The following is a 17457-nucleotide window of genomic DNA, read 5'->3' on the forward strand; positions in this document are numbered from 1 at the left end:
ATGGAACCGTGGAGGAGAAAGAGCTTGTGGTTTATTTTGAAGCGACACACAGGTATAATTAGTACATCTGAGGTTCCCAAGGGGACTCTGGGTCCCTTTGGAAGTGCTGGGAAGCGGGGTACTGACTCCTAGTTGTCTTGGCTCTGCTGTGAGCTGGTTCCTTTCCTGACCAGCACCGAGCTGTTTCAGGGATGAATTCTCATTGCTCTCTCTTGGTCACAAAAGCAGTTTCCTAAACCACAGCAGGAAAGTTCCCCTTTTCCATGTGGAGCTCTCAGAGAAACCATGTAGATTTCTTCATCTCAGGGCACCCAAGGCAAGGAAGCGAGGCTCTGGAAGATTCCTTACCAGATCCGTTCTTTCCTCCTGCTTCCTCCAGGAGGCACAGACTAGACAGACCCTATGCCCTGAAGGGACCTAAAAGGCTATCTATTGTCACTATGCCAGCGTCCCCAACCTGCTGTAGAGCTGGAGATAAATTGATGAGTGTCAGTCTGTTTCCAGGAGCTGGGTGATGCTGTATGAAGAAGAGAGGTCCCTGGTCACAGTCTTGTATATCATAGGGGGATGGTGGGAATCTGATGTCCCAGCTTACTGTGCTTCTCCCCACAGAGGGTTAGTCAGCGTTACCCAGATGCCCCTTCTCCATGTTCTTGGAGGCCACTGGAGCTTTGGCCCCCACCTCCCACTCCACTGGGAACACTAGAAAGGCAAACATCAGCTTTGCCATTTCTTAGGCCTGGTCAAAAGAAGAGAATACCTTTGGCTATGGGTGGCAGCATGACAGTCTGATCTGTCCCAAAAGGTTAGAAAGTTTCATGCCATCGCTCCTCCCTTAGAAGATAACCCATCTGGGCCTGTCAGTCATTTGGCCAAGAGACCACCCCTGTCAGGCTGTTTCAGCTAAAGCCTTTCTAAGGCGATAGGAGGACTCATAGTCCCTTTAAGAAGATCGTACGTTTCCCTCCCAGAAACACCCCTTCTGTGGAGTTGCTTATGGAGTCATCATCACAAAGCTTTGCTATGCCTGCCTGCTTTGTGGAATTACTCAGAAAAGCCTAACTTTTCCTTCGCAGCAGGCGAGCTGGTAAATTCGAGTGAGGCCTGACTAATACCCCAAATCCAGATCTTTTCCATGTATCAGTTGATGAAGGAAGAGGATGGAGGAAAGAAGGAAACAGGACCACAGTACTGTCTGAGTTTGCAGCATGGCGGTCTCCTCACTGCCTCCTAAAGGAGCCCTGCCACAAGGCAGGGAGGGGGCTTTAGAGAAAGTTCTGGAACCCACAGTGCCAGAGGAAGCACACTTAGGTTCTGGCCAGCATCCGAGGGAAAGAGGCAGAAAAAAGAAAAGGGGAAAGTTGCACCCTTCACATCGGGGAAGAACCACAGATGGTTTGTCAGATGACCATTTATTTCCCACCTTATTACAAAAGAAGTTTTTGTATCAACAGAAATACTGACTCTTGCAATTTTAGTGAAAATAATTTAAAATAAAGATTCCAAGCAATTGATTGTAAGTAGAATTAAAATAGAGTATCTAAAACACAGTCGTACCTTATTTTATCAATTACAAGGCTTACTGATAAGTGTTTTTCAGTCAGGCCTCACAGACGCCCTCTGGGGTCAGTTTTATAAGCATAGAACTGAGGTTCTAGGTGACCAACATTCTAGGCTGGAGCTGATACCCATATACATCAAAGCCACAAGGCCACAGTCTGATCAGGCTCTCAGGGAGTCCTAGGTCCTTCCCCACCATGTAAGAGAAGTAAATGTTCAGCATCCCTGGGCATGGCTGCTTGAAGATGTCCCAAATGAGCTTATCTAAGGAGCTGGGCCCATGAAACACAAAACTGAATTTCAGAGGTACTTTGAAAAGCAGTTGTTAGTGGGTGGTGGTCATCGGGTTTACAGAACCATTCCCTATTATTCAAGAAGTAGAATCATTTCTGAGCATCTAGAAGCCCCGTGTGAGAAAAGATGGTTCTCTGGGATATCCAGGTGGCTCATGGAGACTGTGGATGCTCCCAGAGATGTCCTGAGACCTCACCTCTCCCACTGTGAAGCATGGCCTGTCCAAGGTGGTGACCATGCATCAGAAGAAGCTGTGACCAGGCTACCTGGAAGCCATCTGGGGAAGTAAAGGCAAAGGCCTGGGCCAAGCTGGTGAAGTCACCCTAGATTTCCCTTGGATGGCAGCTGTAGATACACTAACCCATCCCTTTGGTCCTGTGTTCATCTTTGGTCCTCTTTATCTCTCTTCCTCACAAACATCTTTGCTTTAGGATACTTCAAAAACAAAATGCCTCACTGCAAAGAAAGTCATTAAAACATGGATCTCAGTTTTATGTTAGTTATGTCTCATTGTTACAGTTGAATGCCTGATAAAATCAACTTGAAGGTGGAAAGGCTTCTCTTGGCTCACAGTTTGAGGGTGCAGTCAGTTCATCACAGCCGGAAAGGCATGGCTGCAGGAGAGTGTGGCAGCTGGTCACACATTCTATCTGTAGTCGGGAAACAGAGGGCGATGAATTCTGCGTGCTCAACCTGAAGTCCCTTGGATTCAGTCCAGAAGCCCCGCCCTAGAATGGTGCTTCTCACATTCAGGCGGATCTTCTTGTTCAGTTACACCTTTCTAGAGGTGTGTTTCCATGGTGATTCTAAGTCCCATCAAGTCAACAGTGATCTTCTTGTTCAGTTACACCTTTCTAGAGGTGTGTTTCCATGGTGATTCTAAGTCCCATCAAGTCAACAGTGATCTTCTTGTTCAGTTACACCTTTCTAGAGGTGTGTTTCCATGGTGATTCTAAGTCCCATCAAGTCAACAGTGATCTTCTTGTTCAGTTACACCTTTCTAGAGGTGTGTTTCCATGGTGATTCTAAGTCCCATCAAGTCGACAGTGAAGATGAGCCGTCAAAGACGTCAGCATCCTGGACGTTAACGTGTCATGTGTAACGCAGGCCTCTGTACTTGGAAGTTGAAACTTGGTTGACGCACAAGGACAAATGATGTCCAGAGTTCAAGTGAGCAGACAATGAGAGTTATTTTTAAATGCCCCAATTTGGATTGCAGGTCATGTGGAAAGTTTGGAATCTACACTTCCTTGTTGACTTTGTGACTCTGGGTGACAGGTGCTGAAGAGCAGCTGTTTGACTTGATCGGACAAGCGGGATGGGAGGAGGTGTGAGGAGCAGGGTCAGGAGTGGGAATGGGTATTGCCAGTGTCCACGAGGTGGAAAACACTTCCCTTTAGTTCTTATGTAATTTCTCCAAAGTCCAAAGGAAGCACAGAATACCCCCCCACACACACACACACACTCTTTTATACTACCCCAAACAGACTTGGGGAGTGTAGGTGACTCCATCAGACTTCTCACAGCTGCTCAGTGGCAGGTCTGACTCAGAAGTCCATATCCCCTTCTCGGCTGTATGACGTGGTCTCGCCACATGCTTCCCTGTGTTGGATGCATGTGTGGCTCCATGTGAGCCTTACCCTGAGATATTCAGAAGGAAGAAATATCTTCTTTCCCATGTCTTCTGTAAGTTTCACTCATGTCCTAGCTTGTGCCAAGCTGGCCTTGGCCAATGACCCAGAAAATCCAACTCCCATAGCTTTATTTACTTACTTTTTTAAGATAAGAGATGGGGCAGGCAGAGGAGAAGGCAGGACACTCAGAAGCCAAGCCTATTTCCCAAAAGCAAACTTCTCTGGATTAAGAAATGGGACAAAGGGGGCTCTTCTGAATGCACAGGAACTCACCTGGGCTGTATCGATGATTAAGCTGCAAGCTCTGAGGTTGAATGAACCTTATTGCAGCATCCCCTGATGAGGAAAAACAACCCAGATACACCCCGGATCTATAAATGAAATTTATGTGGAATGAGAGGCAGCTAGCCCCTCGCCTCTCCAAGCACAGTTCCCAAGCACAGATCCCGGGGTTTTCAGCCCTGGGCCAGCTCCAGGTCAGCTCCCTGACAAAGCCCTGTCATTCTAGGCTCAGCCTTGGCACAAGCCACCACAGCCCTCTCCTTCTCTCCATTTCTTCGGGAGGACGGTAGGTGTCGGGCAGGGGCTCCTCACTTCCAGAGACTGTCTTCACATATATGTGGCCTTCCTGGGCACCTCGTGGGTCCATCTCATGGGTCGGTGACCGCCTAGGATTCTTGAGAACACAAACAGATTTTTAAAATAATATAGTAGAGACTTCAGCTTCTGGCCAAGGTGGGCTCAGCTATATGGACCCTGCCAATGGAAACAGCCAGGATCAGACCAAACATGTGAAACAATGGTTGGCAAGACAGTGGGGATCAGGGGACTAAAGACACCGGCTCTTGAGGGGCAGGAAGTGAGTGGCGTCTACAGTTGCCTGAACTTATTGCCTTCAAGGGTTTTTTCATGCCACACAACTCTAATTATTGTTAGCACGGTGTCTCCTTCCTTTAACTTTTAATCCATTCAAGTCTTTATATTCATAAAGTGCGATTCTGTAGAGTTTTATAAAGTTGGCTATTGCTTTTATAGCCAAACTGACTCTCTCTGCCTTGTAATTGAAGCTCTCTAGGTCATCTACATCTAATATGATCATTGTTATAGTTGGGCTCAAACCCACTATCTTGCTTTTTTTTTTTCATTTTTTTCTACATGTTCATTCTTTTAAAAGATTTGTTTATTATGTATACAGTGTTCTGCCTGCATGTATACCTGCATGCCAGAAGAGGGCACCAAATTCCATTGTAGATAGTTGTGAGCCACCACGTGGTTGTTGGGAATTGAACTCAGAACCTCTGGAAGAGCAGTCAATGCTCCTGACTGCTGAACCATCTCTCCAGGCCTACATGTTCATTTTTAAATTACTTTTCTCATGTTTTATTCCCTATAAACTTTATAATCTTACTAAGTTTATTGAGAAATGTGTTGGGATTTATATCACAATTATGTTTATTTAAAAAATTAAATTAATTTGTATGTGTATGAATGTTTTCCCTAAATGCACATGCCTGGTATCTGAGGAGGTCAGAAGAGTGCAGATGCCCTAGAATTAGCATAGACCATTGTGAGTTGCCATACGGGTGCTGGAAACTGAACCCAGGTCTTCTGAAAAAGCAGTAAGTACTTTTAACTGCTCTCTAGCTCCATAATTACACTGATTATACAGATAATAAAAGTACCATAAATTGACATCTTTATGATGGTGAGTCATCCTTTCCAGGACTATAGTATATAACCATCATAACTTAGCTATTGTTGAATTCTTTTATTGAAGATTTATTTTTTCCATAATAGGATTAGACATTTCATCGAATTTGTTTTCAGCATTCTATGTATTTTATTACCATTGCAAAATAGGATTTTATAAAATTCTTTTTCTAACTGGTAGCTGTTGGTATTAATAAATGCACATGATTTTGAATTTTTTTTTTCAGTGTTGGAAATGAAACCTAGGCCTCTTTGCTCATGTTCAGTTAGTGCTCTACCTCAGAACTAAATCCTGTGTATTGTTTCTATGTGCAATAAACTTATTCAACTATTTGGCTAATTCTAATAACCTATCTGTAGGTTATTGTTTTTTTTTTCTATGTTGACAGTCACATATGATCTGCAAATTATGATAATTTTACTTCTTCCTTTTCAAGTTATGTTTGCCTTTTTTTATTCCATTGTGTTGGTTAGGACCTAAAGTCCAGTGCTGCATACAAGTGATGAACATTTTTTATTTGTTTCTGATCTTAATGACATATTCCCTTAGGTACCCCTTTTCAAGTTAAGTTCCTATTTTAGCTCACCTTTGAAAGTCCATTTCAAGGGCTGGGGAGAAATGGTGCCTACTATGCAAGTGTAAAGATCTGAGTTCGAATCCTCAGAACCCACATAAAAACCAGATGTGTAGTGCTAGCGTCTGTAATGCCAGCACTCTTACGGAAGATGTGGGGCAGAGTCAGGAGACTCCCTGGAAGCTTGTGGGCCAGCATCCACAGAGGAAAACAGCAAAGAAATTCTTCTTAAACAAGTTGGGAAGTAAGGACAAACACCTAAATGTTCTCTGACCTCCACACACGTTCCATGGTACACATAGTCAATCGTATGTGTGCACACACATACATTGTGTACACACAAACACACGCACACACTAAATAAATAAGAATAAATAGCTCTTATCACAAGTGACCTACCTTTCTAAAAACCCTTTTGTCCTATTAACATGGCCATATAGCTGGTTCTTTTGTCCATTCAATAAATTACATTAAGTTGATTTTCTGTTTTGCTGTTATTTGAATTTTCCATGCTGGGCATAGAACCCAGTGATTTCTATGTGTTAGGTCAGAATTTTACCATTGATCTACAGTCCACACCCTGTTTGCTAATGTCAAATCAACTGTGAACTCCTGTCTGATCGGTAAAGACACCCGGATCACCTCCTTTGTGCTTTCACTGTGTTCCATTGCCTCCTTTCCAGGAGTCAGATGGCACCTTTGTGCAGTCTAGGCTTAAAAATCCTTAGCTGGCTACACTTTCTGTCACATGTGGGGATTAGAATTAAAAGTTCTTACCTCAGATATTTTGGGATTGTCATAGAGTTCTGAAATTTCACATGGTCTCTCACTTTCCTAAAACAGTCAAAAATAAATAAGCAACAAATGAAAGACCATAGCTGTAACCATTCAAATCATCATGTTTTAAACTGCAGTGCCCATTAGGCTTGCCAGAAGGTTTTAAAACAAAACAAACACGCAGCTAAGCAAAGCTAAGCGACCTCGAGCAAAATGAACAGACTCAAGAAGCATCATTGTTCAAAAACAGTCCAGGGCTGGCACTGTGACGGAGTGAGCAGGAGGAGATGGAACAGGATTGGCTGTGAGGTGATAACTGGGTTCTCCATACTCTACTTCCACATTGCCATATGTTTACAGTTACAGTAATCCCCCTGTACACTTGCAGTGGCTTCAGTGACCAGTAGCCAACTGGGATCTTAAGATGTTAATGGGAATCCCAGAAGCCAAAAGTTATAAGCTTCTATTTTGAATAGCGTGAGAAGCCTTGAAAGACCCTACTTCATCCCATCCTCTTGCTCTTTGTATCCATGCTGTATATGATACCAGCCCTGTGATAGCTGACAGAGACATTTATTGTTCTATTTTAAGTCATTCAGTTTTATTATTCACTAAGAATGTTAATCTTTCAGTGTGACTAATTTATTATTATCATATTTTTGTGCATAGTGTCCAATAGGGACATTGGGTTCAACATGCTTCACAGCATCAAGTGACTACTACATGGTCTTGAAGTGTATCCTTTGTGAATGATGTTTGGGGGGACTATATACATAATAAAAATTTGTGTTGGGGTGGGAGTGCAGCTTAGTGGTGGAGTACTTGCCTAGCATGTGGGAAAAGTCCCGTACCTGATCCCCACCACCATAAACAATCAAACAAAGACCCCCCCCAAATGTTTTTAGAACAATTACATAGTTCTATCCCCAGAAATTCTTTGGTTTTTTTGTTTTGTTTTGTGTGTTTGGATGCCTGCTTTCTATCTTTCCATATTGATATCTACCAGTATGAAAACAACCGTGATTGTTTATAAATAGAGATTGAAGTTAGAACTCAGAGGCTATGTGGCACAGGTAGAGCACATTGTGAAACTTTGTTGGATGCGGATCTAGGTGACCATGCATGGTCCCCAGGGCAAATCTGATTCAAGTATGGGATGTCAGGGGGTCCATGCACATTCTCTTGTAAGTCCTGCCTATTTAGACACAGGAACAGACAAGGTCTCAATGTATCCCTTCCATAGACACCTCAGCACTTCTTTGTCTCTGTTCCCCTCACATTCTTACTGTCCAATGATGAAACCTGTGCCTTTTCCTCCCTCAGTACGGATAACACCCCACGGTACAGACATGTTTGCATGGCACCAATAACCTATTCCTATATTTTGCCACCAAATGTCATCTTATTGCTAGAGATTTGTTCAAGTGATCAGAGTCATGTGCAAGTCAGCTTTGCCTGAATCTACCTACGAAAGACATTTCAGTCCAGCAACGTCTACTACCTTGTCCTCAGAAACAACACAGGTTCTGGGTTCTGACATGCCTAGCCCGGACAGAGGCCAGTTCACTGAGAAACTGAGATTCAAGCTACACATTCACAACCAAAGAAGCAGTGATCACCTCAATGGGCTCATCGATGCTTCTTCTTCGCTGAATCAAGGTAAACAGCAAGGCCACCAGCAGGGCTGTGGCCAGCAGGGAGGGGATTCCGGCCGCTAGTCCAATAGAGGGACCACAGTCCTGAACAGAGAAATAAAACAGAGTCAGGGAGGCCCAGATTCTTCAAGAATAGAGGATGCATCTGGTGATTAAAAATAAACAGTGACAAAAACATGCATGGGCTCTGGATGCATTGGGGAAATGAAATATTTCCAAAGATATTTGTGATGTATATAATTGGTGAATTGCTTTCCTGGGATCTAATTTATATAGTTTACATGCATTTGGAATGCTGATCATCTACTAGAAAAAGGACAACTGATTTAAAGCAGGAGTCCCAGGGAACAGAAGCACGAACATCCTTTCGGAAGAAGAAAAACCAAGGTACAGTTCACAGCCACAGTTAGATGCCATGTTCACCTCCAGTCTGAAAAAGTGCCCTCTGTTTTTTGTACTGTGGACAGTGGCTAATGTAGAGACTCACAACTAGTCAAAGTGCAGAGAGCAAGGGTCTGGGGTGTGCTCCCTTGGGAAGAGGATCTCTTTATTTTGCCTCCTCCCTAAGGCTCAAGGGATGTTTCGGAAGAGTAGGGAGGAGAGGAAATTGAGGAAGACTAGGGCAAAACAGCTCTTCTGCTCATGACCGGAGCATCCCACGCATGAACTCACAGCAGCTGAGGATGCCTGCACAAGACCAAGCCAGTCAACAGTCTAGCATGGATCAGGGACACTGTAGATAGGTTCTGTCTGGTTTCCAACATACAGATGCAAACACAGGTATGGATTCTTATGCCTGGTTGCTTTTCTCCATGCTCTGTGAATTTGCCTGTGCATATGCATGTATTTTAATGTTTGTTTATTTATGTGCACGTGTATGTGTGTGTGTGTGTGTGTGTGTGTGTGTGTGTGTGTGTGTGCACCTCAGTCTGCAGAGGTCAGAAGAGGGCATAAGATCCTTAAGAACTGGGTTACAGGTCGTTGTGAGCTATTGTGTTGGTACTAGGAACCAAACAGAGATCTTATGTAAGCACTTAACTGCTGAGCCATCTCTCTGGCCCCAGGGCCTGTGGTTTTACACTCTCTCTCTTGCTTTTGAGCAGCGGTGGTTATAGGAATAATTACTGAGTCTAGTTCTGGGCTTGGCAACAGTTCATATGTCAAACTTCAATCCACAAAACAAATACAGGAGATTCGGAGAGCATTTGCCCCCTCACAGATGACAAAACCAAGGCTTGGTCATTGAAGTGGACACTTACATCGCCTTTGGCACTCGTGACAACTGGAGAGGACGTCTGTGAGGAAAAAGAGTATGTGATGTAAGAAAACAAAATCTGTAGCGCGTACACCATGCAAAAAGTCCTGCCGATGGTAGGGTCACCTTTGCCCTAAATGACTAACAACAGCAACGGCAGAGTCTTGTGTGAGTGTTTCCAAAGTAAGAATTAGAGTGAAATTAGGCTATGAGGAAACAAATTCCTGTAATTTCAGATTTGGAAGGCAGAGATGGGATTCCTAAAGCAAACTGGCTAGCAAGACTAGTCATAGCCATGTCAGGGAGTTCTGGGTGTGACAGAGAGACCCTGCATCGATGAATAAGGTGGAAGAGACATGGAGGATGATTCCTAATGTCAACCGTGGGCCTCCACATGCACATACATGTGTGCATACACACACACATGCAAAAGATGCACACACATGAATGCACACCACATACACATGTATGAAAATGGGAAAAGGAAATAGGGACAATAATGGCTACCTCTGGGGGTTTTAGGGATCTCAGGAGCACCACAGTCATGACCTCATGTTCACTGGTCAGGTCTATTTTTATTTAACCCTCTCTGTGATCTTTTTGTTGTTGTTGTTGTTGTTGTTTTTTGAGACAGGGTTTCTCTGTGTTGTTTTGGTGTCTGTCCTGGATCTCACTCTGTAGACCAGGCTGGCCTCGAACTCACAGAGATCTGCCTGGCTCTGCCTCCCGAATGCTGGGATTAAAGGCGTGCACCACCACCGCCCAGCCCCTCTCTACAGTCTTGACGGCCGCAATGGTGTCACCAGGCTTTCTGTGGTTAGCATCTCCGAGGTAGGTAAAGCAGACCTCAGAGAACTCACACAACTCAGGACCACATTTGCACGGATGAATCTGACCTGAACTTGAGCATTTGACCTTCAGGACAGACCTCTTTCCTCGTGAGCTCCCATCAGGGATGGTGGTGGTGTTGCCTGCTGCTCCTTAGATGGCTCTTTTCACATAAACACGACCCTACACACTCTCAGATCACGGCCCTGCATCTGTGTAAAGTATTGTCCTGCTCCGCCTCCTTCAGCAGATCCTACCGCTGTGTGCCACCACAACCGGCAAGTATTGTTTTTCTGAGGATGGCAGGAAGAACTGACCATTGTTTCAGGGAAGGTGTTCTGTCTTCAAAGTACAGAAATTTACTCAGGCTGGCTAGGGCAAGACATATCAGGCATAGTGGCTACACGCCTTTAATCTCAGCACTTGGAAGACAGAGGCAGAGGGACCTTCAGTTCAAGGCTATTCTGGGCAACGGGCAAGATCCAGTTTCTTGGAAACATTTTGTAAGGCAGTTAACAGCCAGAAGCAGAGGTAACTAGTGGAGCCCGGGGTGGGGGTGAGAAGCTGGCTTCTCTAGGGCCTGGAGGTGGGGAAGGGAGCTTGGGTGAGGCTTCCCTCTCTCCAGCTCTCCTAGACAGCATGGCTGCCTTCCTGTTTACTTCCTGCTTCTCCTGATGGGATTTCTGCTCTCATGAGGACCTGTTAATTCCACATCTAATGCTTGTGGAGCATCCAGTGTGTGCCAGGCTGTCCAAACCCTTTTCCCATATTACCTGACCGGGCACCGAATGAAGATGGACCAACATGGCCTCCATTTTACAGATGAGAAGAGTAAGGCACAGGGAAGGAAAGTGACTGGTGTAAGGGAACACAGCCCTGGCTTACGGACATAACAATAACCTTACCCACCGAAAATACTCATTCTCGATCGGCCCAATCACTCTCTTCCCAGACTCTGCACTTAGGAAGTAATCTCAAATACAGATGCAACCAGACATAGCGGCGCATGCACTGAGGAGGTGGAAGTAGGGCCATTGCAGGTTCACGGCCATCAGAGCTACCCTGGGAGCCCTTGTCTCAAAAAGGAAACTACGGACAAGTCTTCTCTATAATGATGTTTATCACAGTTACTCTCGTCTGGAACTCATCACACAAAACAAGTCACTTGGAGAAATAACGTGGGACTATCCTCAGTTGGTTAGAAAGACTGGTGGAAAATATTTAAGCCACAAAATTGTATGTAGAGTGAGAACACAGTGGGAAGAAGTCAGAGTGCACATAAAGTCAGACAGCAGGGGGCGCTGTCCTGCTGTTTTCTGAGGACGGGAATTTAGGGACTTAATTTTCTTTTTCAAAAACGAACGTTTATACTTTTTTAAGATAAAAACATTGTTCTCAGGGCTGGAGAGATTGCTTAGTGGGTAAAGGAACTTGCTGCAAAGCCTCATGGCCCGAGTTCAGTCCCTGAACCCACATGATGGAAGGAGAGAACTGACTCTCTTCAGCAAGTTGTCCTACACATGCTATGGTCCATGTATGCCCATACCACACACATGCGCACGTGTGTACACACACACACACACACACACACACACACACACACACACACACACACACACACACCACATGGATAATTTAAATTCAAACAAACGTTGCTCTCAGGACCATTCAACACAGACTGTGTGCACGTCATCACAATATTCAGGGCATGTGGGACAGAGTTCTGGAGTCCCCACTATAAGTTCCACTTTGACCTTCTCCCACTTGCCTGGAGATAGGGGTCTGACCACTCTACTTACTGTGTTTACTGGCAGTGTAAAGTTCAGTGAAAAACTCTGCAAGAGAGAAAGAAACATTAAAACTTCCAGGAATGGTTAGCAACCTCCCGAACCTCTGCCTCCAAGTCTTGGCAACCCTGGCAAAGGCGAACTGAACCCAGAGTTGGGCTCCACTGGTGCGTATCTGTTCCCAGTGTCAGCCTAAGAACAGTCAATACAGGAGCCTGGGGTACTGGAGAGCTGTGCCAGTGGTGATGGGCTTCCCTTCTCCCCCTCCAGCTCTCAGCCGGGGCTGGACTGGGGGCCTCATCAAAACACTGGAAGTGGTTTTCTCCCAGAATGCCTTCCAAGGGGAGAACTGAGAATTTAGAAACATTACTTAGTAATGTTTTCAGCCTAAATCAGATCAGCTCCCCCAAAGGGTATGATGTAACCCCTGACTATTAGCCACCTTCTCGGGAGAGTTAGCCAGAGAGAGATGAGGCTGCGTGTTTTACCAAGGCTGAGCTGAGGCTTCGGCAGTGAGCTGATCCAGTCAGGGTAGCAGGGAGCTGGACTTACCCCTCTGTACCTGGTGTATCCCTCCTCATTGTGTGTAATCAACATAAAACTTTGCACCCCACAGCATACCAAATTTCCTGCACACACCTCTTATCAGGGTAAGGTCTTGCCAAGGCCATTGGTGGTTCCTTTCTGCTCCCTCATCCCTGCCCATCATTCGGGCTTGGGCTGATTGGCACATCTTTCCAGGCTGCTCTACCCAGTCCTTTCCCTGCTGCTGGGAGCCTCTGTGGACCCTGCTGTCCCTTAGCCAGTGGCCTTCCCTGGCCCTGTGTCTTCTCTCTACCTCCTGGACTTTCATCCACCTTACTCCTGGTTCCTGGCTGGCCCCTCCTCTAGTCCCATCTCCTGACATCTTGGTTCTTCCTGCCTTCCCCCCTCCAGCTCTTGATCTCCCCCACAGCCCCCCAAGACTGGGTCTGTCACTCAATCAGCAACACATTTGCTAAATTTTAACATTAAATGTTTTCTGACAATGGAAATACTGGGGTGGGAACAGAGAGATGACTCAGCAGCTAAGAGCACTTGCCACACAAGCCTGATGACCTGAGTTCCATCCCTGGGACCCACATGAAGGGGAAGGAAAGAACCAACTCTACAAAGGTGTCCTCTGACCCGCACATACCTACCATGGCATGAGCACACCTCCTTCCCCAAAACAGAAATAATGGAAGAAATTAAAGCATCCCAAAGAATGGGAATAATTTGGGCCTGAAGTGCCTCAAAGGTCATTTTATATCCCAGGAGTTCGCTGCAAGGGATAGAAGAATGAGACCCAGGAGCTCATGAGAAGTCATGTCATGAACAGGTCAGGACAGTTTGAGCTCCTTTCTGGGACCGGGTTCAACCCAAGACTGAATCCAGATCAGACAGTCCAAGGCTGGGTTTAGATTACAGAGTCCTACATGTGCAAAACCAAGAAAATTGATCACCTGTGGGCTGGAAGTCGCATGGGCTAAAGAACGGGAAAGTCCTTGGAGAGTATAAAGTGTTTTAAGAACCTATAACCTATGCCTCTCCCGACTCCACCCTAAAGAGTACATCCGTCATTAGGACAGTTCCTCATGTCAGTGACTTTGTCCACTGCTCCGCCACTGATTAACAATACGTTTTCCCTTTACAGAGCAAGCACCCAAGGCCCAAGCAGGTGAATGGGGCATCACACAGCGAAGTCAGCTGTCACGAGAACTGAGTCCTCTGCTGACATTTCCCTAGCACACCACAGGGCTTCCCTGCAACCCCTCGGTTTCTGCAGGTGAATCAATATTCCTCCTCTTCTTCTGGGCCGCTAGAACCAGGGTGGCATCTGGGACTCCCAGATAAGGGTCTCCTGGCCCAAGGGCTCCAACCTTTCCTGCTGACACTACCCGAGCCTACAGGTGCCCCAAGGGCACTTGCTGATCTCTATGGTGTATGCAGCTGTAGAGACTTATCTCATCAGTGATGATGTCAGCGGGCCACAGACAAAGCTTCCTTTGGGAGACTCGGGAGAAGAGGACTTCGAGCAACAAGTGGGCCTTTGCGTGCATTGTTTATCAACATGAAGATGACGAAAGTTTTGGCCACTTTCAGAAAGACTTTCATATTTTGCAGAAACACAGTGCCTTGCTGTAGTGGAGAGGAAAGGATGGCATGGTGCCCTCTAGAGGCGCAGCTGGGTGGCGTGGAGCAACCCTGGGCTCTGAACCACATGATCTAGGTTTGGGTACAGCCTTTGCTGTGCACTTGGAAGTTGCATGGTCTTGGAGAAGACAAACTTTCTGGCCTCCGTATCCTCACAGCCCCTTTGTCCTACCAGGCTCAGTTTTTCCATTCTGGAAATGGGATACTGCTCGGTGGTTCTGCCCACTTCACAGGAAAACCTCAAGGGATATACTGTGGCAGCTCCTTCCAACCTGCAAATGGTCCCGGCAGGATTGTTAGCACCAAGCGGTCATAGCCAAAGGATCTGAATTATGGATGTCACAGCTATGGAATGTTTCTAGAGGCCTCTGCCCTCTTCTGAGGCTGAGTATCCCTCGTGGGTTTAACGCTTATGAAGGGGAAGCGGAAACAGGACAGTCACACCATTAACTCTCTTCTGATGACTTCCCATAGGACAGAGCTGTTATCCCTGCAGCCCAGGTGTGGAAACCTGGACCAAGGCGGGGTTCCTTCCAGAGGTCCGTGGTAAACAGTCACAGGGTTTCCTAACTCCTGTGACTTCTCGTCACTTCTCTTTAAGTTTTGCGTGAGATCTGCAAGAGTTGTGCCTGACATACCTCTGTCAGCACGATGCCCTCCAACCCCTCAAGGTGTGGCAAAGCTCAGGATCTTCTCCACAAGGGCTGGATAATGTTCATTCGGGAATATCGTATGTATATACATACACATATATATTGAATATATACTTGGTATAAGCGCTCCATCATTTCGTTAGTCACTCATCCAATGGCAGTCACCTGGGTTATTTTCAGGAAAGTTCACAAATTTTAGTGGCGTTGGACCAGAGATGCTCCAGCACACAAACCACTTCAGTATACTCTTCAACAACTTGATCTTGGTTCAGAATGACTCTGAAATTATCATATTAATGAAAGAGTTGATCCCTCATCTCAACTCAACCCCTCTGAGACACTCCATTGAAACAAATCTAATTCCCAGTAGTGAGGCACTAAATAAGCACAATTTGGCAAGACTTTGGCTTCTATTGCTTACCTTGTGTTTTTTCTCCTAGAATAAGTAAATAATAATAAAAATAATAACTAGGGGTTATAAATGAATGTTCATAACCAAAGTCATCCTAGCTTTTAAATTGCACATACTATTTATTACATGTTATATACCATTACATATTTTATTCTATATATTATATACAAGGCCGTTTTCATATAAACATGTAATGTACTTGAGCATGCCCCGTCACCCACTCTCTTCCCCTTTCATCTCTTCCAGACAGTTTCACTTCTGCTTTCAAGTCCATATATGTGTGTGTATAACATATGTGATCAGTATGTAAGGTCACTCATGTATTTGGGTGTATATACACACTCATATATATGTGTACATGCATATGTACATATACATGAGTGATTTTTATGTGTCTATAAAGTCTAGGACTTGCACACAGAAAAAAGAACCCACAGAAGCCTGCTGATTTCTCTCTTGGTTGAGCAAACTTCCCCTGACTGAGTCACACCAAGTGTGTACCACACATCAGTAGGAAAGGTGGAGAGCTTCTGGTCCACACTGCTGAGAAAGCAGAAGGCAGACGACTGAACAACTAAAGACAAGATCACTGATCCGAACCCAAGGCTGAACGAGATGAGATCACCACATATGCAATGAAATTTTTTAAATTAGTATTTTGTACCTAGGGAAAAAAGCCAAGCTCCAGGACTTCATTGTAGGAAAGGTACAGCTATAGGTATTGAACTGGGAGACTTGAGCCTTAACGTCTTGGAATTGTTTACAGCGAGAGAAAGAAAGGTCAAGCTAAGAAAGATGCTCTTACTCACCATTTCTAACAGGCTCCCTTGGCAAGCTTCTCTGTCACTGGCACTGTCGGCCAGTGTCTCCCGTTTGCTGGGAATGCTGGGGAGGCAGGGCTAGAGGTAGTCCCAGGAAAGCCCTTGCTACGCCATGTATGGTCAGAGGAGTAGCCAAGCCCTCAGCTGACGAGCTTCTGTCCCCTGCACACCGCACGTGGCTTGAGCCTTCCTTCTCTTTGTCTTTATTTCCTGTCCTTTTCACTGCGCAGCAAAGAAGCCACAAGCTAGTGTGAGAGTTGGGAGCTCTGGCAGCTGGCAGCTCGTTAGAAACAATGGGTGACAGGGCTGGAGAGGAGGCTCAGGAGTTGAGATCACATACCACTCCTGCAGAGGTCTGGAGTTCGGTTCCTAGCATTCCCTTTAGACAGCCCACAACTGCCTGTAACTACAGTTCCAGGGGACCCTACATCTTCTTCTGACTTCTATGGACACACACACACCACACACACACACACACACACACACACACACACACACAGAGAGAGAGAGAGAGAGAGAGAGAGAGAGAGAGAGAGAGAGAGAGAGAGAAAGAGAGAGATGAAATGAAATAAATCTGTCTTTAAAAGAGGACACGAAGACTGAGGTTGACTGCTCTACCCCTAGCTGACAGAACTCACACTAAACACATTTCTAGCCATGACACGGGCAACATAACTTCGGTATCAGCACAAAGCATGGCTACGTGAGATATGCTGAGAACACTCTGTGTGGGCGGGGCTATGGCTCCTGCAGTGGACACACCCAGTGCTTCATGCCAGCCTCCAGCTTTCTGTCCTTGCATCTCAGAGCGCATCTCAGAGTGCTAGTCTCTTAGAGCTGAGGCTGTTTTCAACAGCTTATGATTTTCATCATGAGTTTGTCTCTTAAAGTGAGTTGTAGGGCTGGAGAGACATCTCAGTCAGTAGAGGGCCTGCCAAGCACTGAAGGGAGGGACGAGGCAGAGAGGGTGATCCCTGCATCCCTGGAACTCACTGACCAACCAGCCTGAACTGAAGAACCCTGGAAGTTCCACCTATTCTCTCCTGCCTTGCTATTGGCCATTTAGCTCTTCTCTTTATTAAACCAATCGGAAGGTACCTTAGGCAGAGACACATCTTCACAGTGTACAAAAAGATTATCCCACAACCCACAGTGACTGTCTAAACTAAATATAATGGTACTTAGAAGTCACAGAGTCAACACAGTGAGAAACCACAGCTGCCTCTGTAGGAGCTGAGGGCACTCACCAAGTCTCCACCTCTGAATCTGTAGACTGGATGGTTAATCAACACACCTGCTCCAAGCCAGGGACCTAGATTTT

The 17457-nt window shown here is 45.6% G+C and overlaps 1 protein-coding gene across 2 annotated transcripts; it reads right to left on the reverse strand.

Moving 5' to 3' along the window:
- Positions 1–11: 11 nt before the first annotated feature.
- Positions 12–16804, reverse strand: Opalin (oligodendrocytic myelin paranodal and inner loop protein). 2 transcript variants are annotated; one of them, XM_015986052.3, is made up of 6 exons: positions 16125–16804; positions 12088–12123; positions 9465–9500; positions 8170–8289; positions 6551–6607; positions 12–4164 (listed from the first exon to the last, which is right to left on the reverse strand). In XM_015986052.3, the coding sequence occupies exons 1-6, from the start codon at positions 16125–16127 to the stop codon at positions 3988–3990; spliced, it is 429 nt and encodes a 142-aa protein (XP_015841538.1). In that variant the 5' UTR covers positions 16128–16804; the 3' UTR covers positions 12–3987. The 2 variants fall into 2 exon arrangements, with proteins under 2 accessions (XP_015841538.1, XP_076419203.1); XM_076563088.1 differs by lacking the exon at positions 16125–16804 and having other exon boundaries at positions 1395–4164; positions 12088–12266.
- Between the last annotated feature and the right edge of the window lie 653 nt (positions 16805–17457).

Source organism: Peromyscus maniculatus, chromosome 1, assembly GCF_049852395.1.
Source record: "Peromyscus maniculatus bairdii isolate BWxNUB_F1_BW_parent chromosome 1, HU_Pman_BW_mat_3.1, whole genome shotgun sequence".
Classification (NCBI taxonomy): Eukaryota; Metazoa; Chordata; class Mammalia; order Rodentia; family Cricetidae; genus Peromyscus; species Peromyscus maniculatus.